Consider the following 13599-nt stretch of genomic DNA (forward strand, 5'->3'; position numbering starts at 1 on the left):
CCCCCCAACGCCCCTCCCCCCCAACGCCCCTCCCCCCCAACGCCCCTCCCCCCCAACGCCCCTCCCCCCCAACGCCCCTCCCCCCAACGCCCCTCACCCCCAACGCCCCTCACCCCCAACGCCCCTCCCCCCAACGCCCCTCACCCCCAACGCCCCTCACCCCCAACGCCCCTCACCCCCAACGCCCCTCACCCCCAACGCCCCTCACCCCCAACGCCCCTCACCCCCAACGCCCCTCCCCCCCAACGCCCCTCCCCCCCAACGCCCCTCCCCCCCAACGCCCCTCCCCCCCAACGCCCCTCCCCCCAACGCCCCTCACCCCCAACGCCCCTCACCCCCAACGCCCCTCACCCCCAACGCCCCTCACCGCCAACGCCCCTCCCCCCAACGCCCCTCCCCCCCAACGCCCCTCCCCCCCAACGCCCCTCCCCCCCAACGCCCCTCCCCCACAACGCCCCTCCCCCCAACGCCCCTCCCCCCCAACGCCCCTCCCCCCCAACGCCCCTCCCCCCCAACGCCCCTCCCCCCCAACGCCCCTCCCCCCCAACGCCCCTCCCCCCCAACGCCCCTCCCCCCCAACGCCCCTCACCCCCAACGCCCCTCACCCCCAACGCCCCTCACCCCCAACGCCCCTCACCCCCAACGCCCCTCACCCCCAACGCCCCTCACCCCCAACGCCCCTCACCCCCAACCCCCCTCACCCCCAACCCCCCTCACCCCCAACCCCCCTCACCCCCAACCCCCCTCACCCCCAACCCCCCTCACCCCCAACCCCCCTCACCCCCAACCCCCCACACCCCCAACCCCCCTCACCCCAACCCCCCTCACCCCCAACCCCCCTCACCCCCAACCCCCCTCACCCCCAACCCCCCTCACCCCCTACCCCCCTCACCCCATACCCCCCTCACCCCATACACACTACCCTCCTCACCCCCAACCCCCCTCACCCCCAACCCCCCTCACCCCCAACCCCCCTCACCCCCAACCCCCCTCACCCCCAACCCCCCTCACCCCCATCCCCCCTCACCCCCATCCCCCCTCACCCCCAACCCCCCTCACCCCCAACCCCCCTCACCCCCAACCCCCCTCACCCCCAACCCCCCTCACCCCCAACCCCCCTCACCCCCAACCCCCCTCACCCCCAACCCCCCTCACCCCCAACCCCCCTCACCCCATACCCCCCTCACCCCATACCCCCCTCACCCCATACCCCCATACCCCCCTCACCCCATACCCACTACCCTCCTCACCCCCAACCCCCCTCACCCCCAACCCCCCTCACCCCCAACCCCCCTCACCCCCAACCCCCCTCACCCCCAACCCCCCTCACCCCCAACCCCCCTCACCCCCATCCCCCCTCACCCCCATCCCCCCTCACCCCCAACCCCCCTCACCCCCAACCCCCCTCACCCCCAACCCCCCTCACCCCCAACCCCCCTCACCCCCAACCCCCCTCACCCCCAACCCCCCTCACCCCCAACCCCCCTCACCCCCAACCCCCCTCACCCCCAACCCCCCTCACCCCCAACCCCCCTCACCCCCAACCCCCCTCACCCCCAACCCCCCTCACCCCCAACCCCCCTCACCCCCAACCCCCCTCACCCCCAACCCCCCTCACCCCCAACGCCCCTCACCCCAACCCCCCTCACCCCAACCCCCCTCACCCCTACCCCCCCTCACCCCTACCCCCTACACCCCATACCCACTACCCTCCTCAGCCCGACCCCCTCACCCCGACCCCCCCTCACCCCTACCCCCCTCACCTCTTACCCCCTCTCCCCCTCACCCCTACCCCCCTCACCCCCTACCCTCCTCACCCACCCTACCCTCCTACCCCCTTCACCCCCTACTCCCCCCTCACCCCCAACCCCCCTCACCCCCAACCCCCCTCACCCCCAACCCCCCTCACCCCCAACCCCCCTCACCCCCAACGCCCCTCACCCCCAACGCCCCTCACCCCCAACGCCCCTCACCCCCAACGCCCCTCACCCCCAACGCCCCTCACCCCCAACGCCCCTCACCCCCAACGCCCCTCACCCCCCAACCCCCCCCCCCCCCTGCTGACCTGGGTTCGACCCCCCCCCCCCCCCCCCCCCCCCCCCCCCCCCCCCCCCCGCTGACCTGGGTTCGCCCCCCCCCCCCCCGGCTGACCTGGGTGCGCCCCCCCCCCCCCGCTGCCCTGGGAGCACCCCCCCACCGCTGCCCTGGGTGCCCCCCCACCGCTGCCCTGGGTGCCCCCCCCCCCCCCCGCTGCCCTGGGAGCCCCCCCCACCGCTGCCCTGGGTGCCCCCCCACCGCTGCCCTGGGTGCCCCCCCACCGCTGCCCTGGGTGCGCCCCCCCTGCTGTGCCTCCCCCACTGTCCTGGGTGCCCCCCTGCTGCCCTGGGTGCGCTCCCCCCACCCCCCCCGCTGCCCTGGGTGCGCTCCCGCCCCCCCCCGCTGCCAACCCCCCCTCACCACTACCCCCCTCACCCTTTACCCCCTCTCCCCCTCACCCCCTACCCTCCTCACCCCCCTACCCTCCTCACCCCCCCTATCCTCCTCACCCCCCCTACCCTCCTACCCCCCCTACCCTCCTACCCCCCTCACCCCCAACCCCCCTCACCCCCAACCCCCCTCACCCCCAACCCCCCTCACCCCCAACCCCCCTCACCCCCAACCCCCCTCACCCCCAACCCCCCTCACCCCCAACCCCCCTCACCCCCAACCCCCCTCACCCCCAACCCCCCTCACCCCCAACCCCCTCACCCCAACCACCCTCACCCCAACCCCCTCACCCCTACACCCCATACCCACTACCCTCCTCCCCTCACCCCCTACCCCCTACTCCCCTCACCCCCTACTCCCCTCACCCCCTACTCCCCTCACCCCCTACTCCCCTCACCCCTACTCCCCTCACCCCTACTCCCCTCACCCCTACTCCCCTCACCCCTACTCCCCTCACCCCTACTCCCCTCACCCCTACTCCCCTCACCCCCTACTCCCCTCACCCCCTACTCCCCTCACCCCCTACTCCCCTCACCCCCTACTCCCCTCACCTCCTACTCCCCTCACCCCCTACTCCCCTCACCCCCTACTCCTCACCCCCTACTCCCCTCACCCCCTACTCCCCTCACCCCCTACTCCCCTCACCCCCTACTCCCCTCACCCCCTACTACCTCACCCCCTACTCCCCTCACCCCCTACTCTCCTCACCCCCTACTCCCCTCACCCCCTACTCCCCTCACCACCTACTCCCCTCACCCCCTACTCCCCTCACCCCCTACCCCCTCACCCCTACCCCCCTCACCCCTACCCCCCTCACCCCTACCCCCCTCACCCCTACCCCCCTCACCCCTACCCCCCTCACCCCTTCCCCCCTCACCCCTTCCCCCCTCACCCCTACCCCCCTCACCCCTTCCCCCCTCACCCCTTCCCCCCTCACCCCTTCCCCCCTCACCCCTACCCCCCTCACCCCTACCCCCCTCACCCCTTCCCCCCTCACCCTTTCCCCCCTCACCCCGACCCCCCTCACCCCGACCCCCTCACCCCGACCCCCCTCACCCCGACCCCCCTCACCCCGACCCCCTCACCCCGACCCCCCTCACCCCGACCCCCCTCACCCCGACCCCCCTCACCCCGACCCCCCTCACCTCTACCCCCCTCACCTCTACCCCCCTCACCCCTACCCCCCTCACCCCTTACCCCCCTCACCCCTTACCCTCCTCACCCCCCCACCCTCCTACCCCCTTCACCCCCTACTCCCCCTCACCCCCTACCCCCCTACTCCCCTCACCCCCTACCCCCTACTCCCCTCACCCCCTACTCCCCTCACCCCCTACTCCCCTCACCCCCTACACCCCTCACCCCCTACTCCCCTCACCCCCTACTCCCCTCACCCCCTACTCCCCTCACCCCCTACTCCCCTCACCCCCTACTCCCCTCACCCCCTACTCCCCTCACCCCCTACTCCCCTCACCCCCTACTCTCCTCACCCCCTACTCCCCTCACCCCCTACTCCCCTCACCCCCTACTCCCCTCACCCCCTACGCCCCTCACCCCCTACTCCCCTCACCCCCTACTCCCCTCACCCCCTACTCCCCTCACCCCCAACCCCCCTCACCCCCAACCCCCCTCACCCCCATCCCCCCTCACCCCCAACCCCCCTCACCCCCAACCCCCCTCACCCCCAACCCCCCTCACCCCCAACCCCCCTCACCCCCAACCCCCCTCACCCCCAACCCCCCTCACCCCCAACCCCCCTCACCCCCAACCCCCCTCACCCCCAACGCCCCTCACCCCAACCCCCCTCACCCCTACCCCCCTCACCCCTACCCCCTACACCCCATACCCACTACCCTCCTCAGCCCGACCCCCTCACCCCGACCCCCCCTCACCCCTACCCCCCTCACCTCTTACCCCCTCTCCCCCTCACCCCTACCCCCCTCACCCCCTACCCTCCTCACCCACCCTACCCTCCTACCCCCTTCACCCCCTACTCCCCCCTCACCCCCAACCCCCCTCACCCCCAACCCCCCTCACCCCCAACCCCCCTCACCCCCAACCCCCCTCACCCCCAACCCCCCTCACCCCCAACGCCCCTCACCCCCAACGCCCCTCACCCCCAACGCCCCTCACCCCCAACGCCCCTCACCCCCAACGCCCCTCACCCCCAACGCCCCTCACCCCCAACGCCCCTCACCCCCAACGCCCCTCACCCCCAACGCCCCTCACACCCAACGCCCCTCACACCCAACCCCTCTCACCCCCCTCACCCCCAACCCCCCCCCCCCTGCTGACCTGGGTTCGACCCCCCCCCCCCCCCCCCCCCCGCTGACCTGGGTTCGCCCCCCCCCCCCGGCTGACCTGGGTGCGCCCCCCCCCCCCCCGCTGCCCTGGGAGCACCCCCCCACCGCTGCCCTGGGTGCCCCCCCCCCCCCGCTGCCCTGGGAGCCCCCCCCACCGCTGCCCTGGGTGCCCCCCCACCGCTGCCCTGGGTGCGCCCCCCCTGCTGTGCCTCCCCCACTGTCCTGGGTGCCCCCCTGCTGCCCTGGGTGCGCTCCCCCCACCCCCCCGCTGCCCTGGGTGCGCTCCCGCCCCCCCCGCTGCCAACCCCCCTCACCACTACCCCCCTCACCCTTTACCCCCTCTCCCCCTCACCCCCTACCCTCCTCACCCCCCCTACCCTCCTCACCCCCCCTATCCTCCTCACCCCCCCTACCCTCCTACCCCCCTACCCTCCTACCCCCCTCACCCCCAACCCCCCTCACCCCCAACCCCCCTCACCCCCAACCCCCCTCACCCCCAACCCCCCTCACCCCCAACCCCCCTCACCCCCAACCCCCCTCACCCCCAACCCCCCTCACCCCCAACCCCCCTCACCCCCAACCCCCCTCACCCCCAACCCCCCTCACCCCCAACCCCCCTCACCCCCAACCCCCCTCACCCCCAACCCCCTCACCCCAACCACCCTCACCCCAACCCCCTCACCCCTACACCCCATACCCACTACCCTCCTCCCCTCACCCCCTACCCCCTACTCCCCTCACCCCCTACTCCCCTCACCCCCTACTCCCCTCACCCCCTACTCCCCTCACCCCCTACTCCCCTCACCCCCTACTCCCCTCACCCCTACTCCCCTCACCCCTACTCCCCTCACCCCTACTCCCCTCACCCCTACTCCCCTCACCCCTACTCCCCTCACCCCCTACTCCCCTCACCCCCTACTCCCCTCACCTCCTACTCCCCTCACCCCCTACTCCCCTCACCCCCTACTCCTCACCCCCTACTCCTCACCCCCTACTCCCCTCACCCCCTACTCCCCTCACCCCCTACTCCCCTCACCCCCTACTCCCCTCACCCCCTACTCTCCTCACCCCCTACTCTCCTCACCCCCTACTCCCCTCACCCCCTACTCCCCTCACCACCTACTCCCCTCACCCCCTACTCCCCTCACCCCCTACCCCCTCACCCCTACCCCCCTCACCCCTACCCCCCTCACCCCTACCCCCCTCACCCCTACCCCCCTCACCCCTTCCCCCCTCACCCCTTCCCCCCTCACCCCTACCCCCCTCACCCCTTCCCCCCTCACCCCTTCCCCCCTCACCCCTTCCCCCCTCACCCCTACCCCCCTCACCCCTTCCCCCCTCACCCTTTCCCCCCTCACCCCGACCCCCCTCACCCCGACCCCCTCACCCCGACCCCCCTCACCCCGACCCCCCTCACCCCGACCCCCCTCACCCCGACCCCCCTCACCCCGACCCCCCTCACCCCGACCCCCCTCACCCCGACCCCCCTCACCTCTACCCCCCTCACCTCTACCCCCCTCACCCCTACCCCCCTCACCCCTTACCCCCCTCACCCCTTACCCTCCTCACCCCCCCACCCTCCTACCCCCTTCACCCCCTACTCCCCCTCACCCCCTACCCCCCTACTCCCCTCACCCCCTACCCCCTACTACCCTCACCCCCTACTCCCCTCACCCCCTACTCCCCTCACCCCCTACTCCCCTCACCCCCTACTCCCCTCACCCCCTACTCCCCTCACCCCCTACTCCCCTCACCCCCTACTCCCCTCACCCCCTACTCCCCTCACCCCCTACTCTCCTCACCCCCTACTCCCCTCACCCCCTACTCCCCTCACCCCCTACTCCCCTCACCCCCTACGCCCCTCACCCCCTACTCCCCTCACCCCCTACTCCCCTCACCCCCTACTCCCCTCACCCCCTACTCCCCTCACCCCCTACTCCCCTCACCCCCTACTCCCCTCACCCCCTACTCCCCTCACCCCCTACTCCCCTCACCCCCTACTCCCCTCACCCCCTACTCCCCTCACCCCTACCCCCCTCACCCCTACCCCCCTCACCCCTACCCCCCTCACCCCTACCCCCTCACCCCTACCCCCCTCACCCCTACCCCCCTCACCCCTACCCCCCTCACCCCTACCCCCTCACCCCTACCCCCTCACCCCTACCCCTTCCCCCCTCACCCCTTCCCCCCTCACCCCTTCCCCCCTCACCCCTTCCCCCCTCACCCCTTCCCCCCTCACCCCTTCCCCCCTCACCCCTTCCCCCCTCACCCCTTCCCCCCTCACCCCTTCCCCCCTCACCCCTTCCCCCCTCACCCCTTCCCCCCTCACCCCTTCCCCCCTCACCCCTTCCCCCCTCACCCCTTCCCCCCTCACCCCTTCCCCCCTCACCCCTTCCCCCCTCACCCCTTCCCCCCTCACCCCTACCCCCTCACCCCTACCCCCTCACCCCTACCCCCTCACCCCTACCCCCTCACCTCTACCCCCTCACCCCTACCCCCTCACCCCTACCCCCTCACCCCTACCCCCTCACCCCTACCCCCTCACCCCTACCCCCCTCACCCCTACCCCCTCACCCCTACCCCCTCACCCCTACCCCCCCTCACCCCTACGTCCCTCACCCCTACGTCCCTCACCCCTACGTCCCCTGTGTGCGCCCCCCCCGCTGCCCTAGGTTTCCCACCCCCCCGCTGCACCCCCACCCCCGCTGCACCCACCCCCCCCGCGCCACTGCCCTGGGTGCCCCCCCCCCCCCCCTGCTGCCCTTGGTGTGGCCCCTGGGTGGCCCCCCCCCCCTGCTGTGCCTCCCCCACTGCCCTGGGTGCCCCCCCGCTGCCCTGGGTGCGCTCTCCCCCCGCTGCCCTGGGTGCGCTCTCCCCCCGCTGCCCTGGGTGCGCCCACCCCCCGCTGCCCTGCGTGCCCCCTCCCTACTGCCCTGGGTGCCCCCCCCACCTGCCCTGGGTGCGCTGCCCCCGGTGCTCCCACCCCCCTCTGCCCTGGGTGCAACCCCCTCACCCCCCCCCCCCCCCCGCTGACCTGGGTTCGACCCCCCCCCCCCGCTGACCTGGGTTCGCCCCCCCCCCCCCCCCCCCCCGCTGACCAGGGTGCGCCCCCCCGCCCCCCACTGCCCTGGGAGCCCCCCCCCACCGCTGCCCTGGGTGCCCCCCCACCGCTGCCCTGGGTGCGCCCCCCCCCCTGCTGTGCCTCCCCCACTGCCCTGGGTGCCCCCCTGCTGCCCTGGGTGCGCTCCCCCCACCCCCCCCGCTGCCCTGGGTGCGCTCCCGCCCCCCCCCCCCCCCCCGCTGCCCTGGGTGCGCCCACCCCCCGCTGCCCTGGGTGCGCCCACCCCCCGCTGCCCTGGGTGCGCCCACCCCCCGCTGCCCTGGGTGCGCCCAGCCCCCGCTGCCCTGGGTGCGCCCACCCCCCGCTGCCCTGGGTGCGCCCACCCCCGCTGCCCTGGGTGCGCCCACCCCCCGCTGCCCTGGGTGCGCCCACCCCCCGCTGCCCTGGGTGCGCCCCCCCCCCCGCTGCCCTGGGTGCGCCCACCCCCCGCTGCCCTGGGTGCGCCCACCCCCCGCTGCCCTGGGTGCGCCCACCCCCCGCTGCCCTGGGTGCGCCCACCCCCCGCTGCCCTGGGTGCGCCCACCCCCCGCTGCCCTGGGTGCGCCCACCCCCCGCTGCCCTGGGTGCGCCCACCCCCCGCTGCCCTGGGTGCGCCCACCCCCCGCTGCCCTGGGTGCGCCCACCCCCCGCTGCCCTGGGTGCGCCCACCCCCCGCTGCCCTGGGTGCGCCCACCCCCCGCTGCCCTGGGTGCGCCCACCCCCCGCTGCCCTGGGTGCGCCCACCCCCCGCTGCCCTGGGTGCGCCCACCCCCCGCTGCCCTGGGTGCGCCCACCCCCCGCTGCCCTGGGTGCGCCCACCCCCCGCTGCCCTGGGTGTGCCTACCCCCCCGCTGCCCTGGGTGTGCCTACCCCCCGCTGCCCTGGGTGTGCCTACCCCCCGCTGCCCTGGGTGTGCCTACCCCCCGCTGCCCTGGGTGTGCCTACCCCCCGCTGCCCTGGGTGTGCCTACCCCCCGCTGCCCTGGGTGTGCCTACCCCCCGCTGCCCTGGTTGCGCCCACCCCCGCTGCCCTGGGTGCGCCCCCCCCCGCTGCCCTGCGTGCCCCCCCCCCCCGCTGCCCTGGGTGCCCCCCCCATCTGCCCTGGGTGCCCACCCCCACTGCCCTGGGTGCCCCCCCACTGCCCTGGGTGCACCCACGTTCCGCTGCCCTTGTTGCACCCCCCCTCCCGCTGCCCTGGGTGCAGCCCCCTCCCCGCTGCCCTGTGTGCTTCCCCCCTCCTCTGCCCTGGGTTCGCCCCCCCCCCCCCCCCCCCCCCCCCCCCGCTGCCCTGGGTGGGGCCCTGTTTATTGTGACTAGTGTGCATGCAGGGCAGATCTGATGTTCACACGTGTGTCTTTCTGTTCTGCTGCAGGCCCTGCTCCCTCTTGCAAATGTGGCAATGATTGACTACAGCCTGGAGTTCCTCACTGCAACGGGTGTCCAGGAAACCTACGTCTTCTGCTGTTGGATGGCCCAGAAAATCAAAGAACACATTCAGTAATGAGGAGTTCTAAAATTTGTTACTGCTGCTTTACACACTGAACTACAGTGGACAGGAAATTGAACATCTGTAATCATAAGATAACACAATCTTACAGCACAGATGGAGGCACTTATGTCTGAGTATTTGAAAGACATATTCAAATACTTCTTTTCCCCTGGTTTTTCTCCATTGTCTGCAAGGATTTCCTTTACAAGTACTTACATGTGATGAGAGGGTGACATAGTGTAATGTCACCGGACAGGACATCCAGAGGCGTGGTTAATGTTCTGGGGGCACAGGTTCAAATCCCACCATTGGAGCATTCAAATTCAATTAATAAAACCTGGTTCTAAAAAATATAACAAATAAAATTGAAGGTTCGTTCCAGTAATAGTGACCGTAAGGCTATCCTCGATTGTTGTAAAAACACCCTGATTTCACTACTGTGGATCTGGAGTCGTGTGTAGGCCAGAGCGGGGAAGGAAATCTGTCTTTCCCCGCTCTGGCCTACACACGACTCCAGATCCACAGTAACGTGGTTGAGTGTTAGCTGCTCTCTGAAATGGCTGGCACTCAGTTCAAAGCAATAAGGGGTGGGCAGCAAATGCTGGCCTTGCCAGTTACATGCCCATCCCATGGAATAACTTTTTTAAATCCCTTTTAAAAGGGATGATGGTTCAATTGAATCTGCTTCCAGCACCCTTTCAGGCAGCACAGTCCAAATCATAACTAGCTGCATGAAAACATCTCCCTCTGACCCTGATATCACCAATGATTGATGACCTGTTGATTCTAATTTTCCACATCAGGTTCATTCAATGTATTCACACCAAGCCACTTTCTGTTTTAAAAAAAAAAAACCCAAGTTGTGCCTCCATAACATCGGGCGGCACTATAGTAGTTAGCATTGCTACCTCACAGCGCCAGGGACCCGGGTTCGATTCTGACCTCGGGTGACTCACTGTTTGGAGTTTTCACTTTCTCCCCGTGTGTGCGTGGGTTTCCTCCCACAGTTAAAAGATATGCAGGTTGGGTGGATTGGCCATGCTAAATTACCGCTCAGTGTCCAAAGACCGTGCAGGTCATCTGTGGATAGGGTGGGGGGAGTTGGCCTAAGAGGGTTGGTGTTGACCCATTGGGCCTAATTGCCTCCTGCACTGTAGGGATTCCATGGAATATGCAATGCTCTTGTGTATTTACATTAATTTATCACCTCCGATTGCTCCCATCCCCAGTGACAGACCTAGACTTACTCTGTTGTCATATGTGATTTCACCAGAAACTTCTCGATTGCCCAGCAAGATTCCACGAATAGATATGGAATACTTGACCAGATAATGTATTTTGAGTTTGTTTGATGCATACATTTTGAGAGCTGTCTACTCAGAGGTGACTGTATTAGTACAGAGTCAAGAGTGACCATTAACATTTGATATGCTCTCCTTTTCAACCTCAAGGCCCTGCTCCAAGGTTTCTGAATAAAGTCATTTCTTGTGGTTTCTCAATAGCAATTCCTTGGCTGTGAAATAATTTGGGATTTCCTGAGATCAAGATATTCTCTATTTAATGGCCCCTCTTTGAAAGACATTTAACGCGAGTATCAAAACGGAGATTCTATTTCTGAAAACATCCAGTTGCAAGTTCTGCTCCCGTGCTGCATGGAATACTTATTGTCTGGGATGCTCAGGGAAGTGGGGGAGGAGCACATACAAAAATGGCTGATCAAAATTTTGGAGGCAGCAATCCGTTTATAAAACAATAGCCATTATCCGCTTGCGTGTAGCTGAAACCAACTGTAGTCCTCAGTAACATTCCCTTTAGTTTTTCTTTCAAGCTCACGGGTGACGTTTTCAAGTGCATGGGCCCTTTAAATTTATTTTACAAGGCCCTGCACACACGGTAATTTTAAAAGGACCAACATGTGCATGGCCTGCTTGCAGATTTTGGGGTGTGACACGGTTGCACAGATTCCAGGGGACCCCCGTCGACAAGTGATGATTAAAGTGTGACACATTTATATCCAAAGGTACAATTGTGGATGCGGTCACTTATAATGGGGAGAAAGGTTGATCAGCAAGTAGGAGCAGATGAAAGATTTTATCCCAAAAAAACATTCTGGTCTAACCCCAGTTTATAAATTCCATATTTTCATGGCCTGTTGTGTATTCCTCAGGAAATCCAAGTGGAGTCGGCCCACGTCACCAAACACTATCCACGTCATGAGTTCTGAGTCCTACCGATCGTTGGGAGATGTCTTGAGAGACGTGGATGCAAAGTCACTTCTCCGCTCAGACTTCATACTAATATATGGAGATATCGTGTCCAACATTAACCTGTCCAAGGCATTGGAAGAGCACAAGTGAGTAGTGCATTTGGTGTGGGTCTTGTTAATTGGTATTATTGGGTACTGGCCACCCAGTTATATTAGTCATTGACTGTTATTGGATAAATCTATTCAGATGCGTCCTGCAGCGGCCTCTCTCCATTGCTCTTTGTAGAAATGTCTCCCATCTTTCCCCTAGCTGAGGGGTCAGTTACCAGGGGACATAGATTAAAGGTGGTTGGTCAAAAGATTAGAGGGGACTTAAGGAAAATATATTTCGCATCGGGATTCAGCGGGATAGGGGCAGGCTGAGTGAGTGGGCATATGCATGGCAGATGCAGTATGACGGATAAATGTGAGATTATCCACTTTGCTAGCAAAAAGAGAAAGGCAGATTATTATTTGAATGGGTATAAATTCAGAGAGGTGGATACTCAGCCAGACCTTGGTGTCCTTATGCATCAGTCGCTGAAAGTAAGCGGGTAGCTACAGCAGGCAGTAAAGAAGGCAAATGGTATGTTGGTATTCAGAGCGAGAGAATTTGAGTATAGGAATACAATTGTATAGGGTATTGGTGAGGCCACACCTGGAGTACTGTGTGCAGTTTTGGTGTCCTTATCTGAGGAAGGATGTTCTTGCTATGGAGGGAGTGCAGCGAAGGTTTACCAGGCTGATTCCTGTGATGGTGGGACTGTCAAATGAGGAGAGACTAAATTGGTTAGGATTGTGGGTTGTGGGGACGAAACCCACGCAAACACAGGGAGAATGTGCAAACTCCACACAGACAGTGACCCAGAGCCGGGATCGAACCTGGGACCTCGGCGCCGTGAGGCAGCAGGGCTAACTCACTGCGCCACCGTGCTGCCCGTAGTCAGATAAAGTTTGACACTGTGCCACTGAGGGGGACGTACTTGGACAGGTGACCAAAAGCAGGTTTTGAGGAGCACTTTTGGAGCAAGAGGTAAATGGGATTAGGGAAAGATTTCCAGAGCTTGGAGTCCAGCAGCTGAAGCAGAGCCACCAATGGCAAGTGGCGAAAGCATTATTTAAAAATATTAACCGAGAAAGCGGAGGTTAGCAAGGTCGAGTCAAGCCTACCTCGCTTGACTTGGAATGAAATAACCCAGTACAGCAGGTTATTTGGGCATCGTGCTGAAGCCAGCTGTTTGAAAGAGCTATATTTGCACGTGTACTCTAGAAACGTCCATGGGATTGCAATGGGTGGGTGGGAACACTAGCTGATTTTCTGCTGCATCTGTCTCCATTTCCACCATGGCTGCTGATGTCTGTTGTTGAATTCCTGTTGTTACCGGGTTGCTCTTAGTTCACCCAGTAAAGGCTGGGATTCAGGCTACTGAATGACCCTCACTGCCTTGAACAACTGAGGCATTGGAGGAGGCAGGGGATGCCAAAATGTCTTTCTGGCGATCTCGTTGAGTGATACTCTTGTCTCACGTTTGAAGGCTGGGAGTGCCAGTCCTATTCTAACACATAGACCAGACTGAGAGCCCATTGCAGTGCAACACAGGAAATGCTACATAAGACATAGGAGCAGAATTAGGCCACTCGGCCCATCGAGTCTGCTCCGCCATTCAATCATGGCTGATATTTTTCTCATTCCCATTCTCCTGCCTTTTCCCCATAACACCTGGTACCCTTATTAATCAAGAACCTATCTATCGCTGTCTTAAAGACAATCTGATTTGGCCTCCACAGCCTTCTGCAGCAAAGAGCTCCACAGATTCACCACCCACTGGCTCAAAGGATTTCTTCTCCTCCTCCCTGTTTTAAAGGATCGTCTCTTTAGTCTGAGATTGTGTCCTCTGGTTCTAGTTTTTCGTACAAGTGGAAACATCCTCTCCACGTCCACTCTAACCAGGCCTCGCAGTATCCTATAAGTTTCAAT

At 65.3% G+C, this 13599-nt stretch overlaps 1 protein-coding gene across 1 annotated transcript in view; it reads left to right on the forward strand.

Annotated features, from left to right (window-relative positions):
* Positions 1 to 13599, forward strand: part of eif2b5 (eukaryotic translation initiation factor 2B, subunit 5 epsilon) — a 93529-nt gene that overhangs the window by 23898 nt on the left and 56032 nt on the right. The window contains exons 2-3 of the mRNA XM_072473738.1: positions 9260 to 9384; positions 11544 to 11729. Of these exons, the coding sequence (XP_072329839.1) occupies positions 9260 to 9384; positions 11544 to 11729 (311 nt within the window). The remainder of the gene's footprint in view (positions 1 to 9259; positions 9385 to 11543; positions 11730 to 13599) is intronic.

This window comes from Scyliorhinus torazame, chromosome 14 (assembly GCF_047496885.1).
Source record: "Scyliorhinus torazame isolate Kashiwa2021f chromosome 14, sScyTor2.1, whole genome shotgun sequence".
Taxonomy (NCBI): domain Eukaryota; kingdom Metazoa; phylum Chordata; class Chondrichthyes; order Carcharhiniformes; family Scyliorhinidae; genus Scyliorhinus; species Scyliorhinus torazame.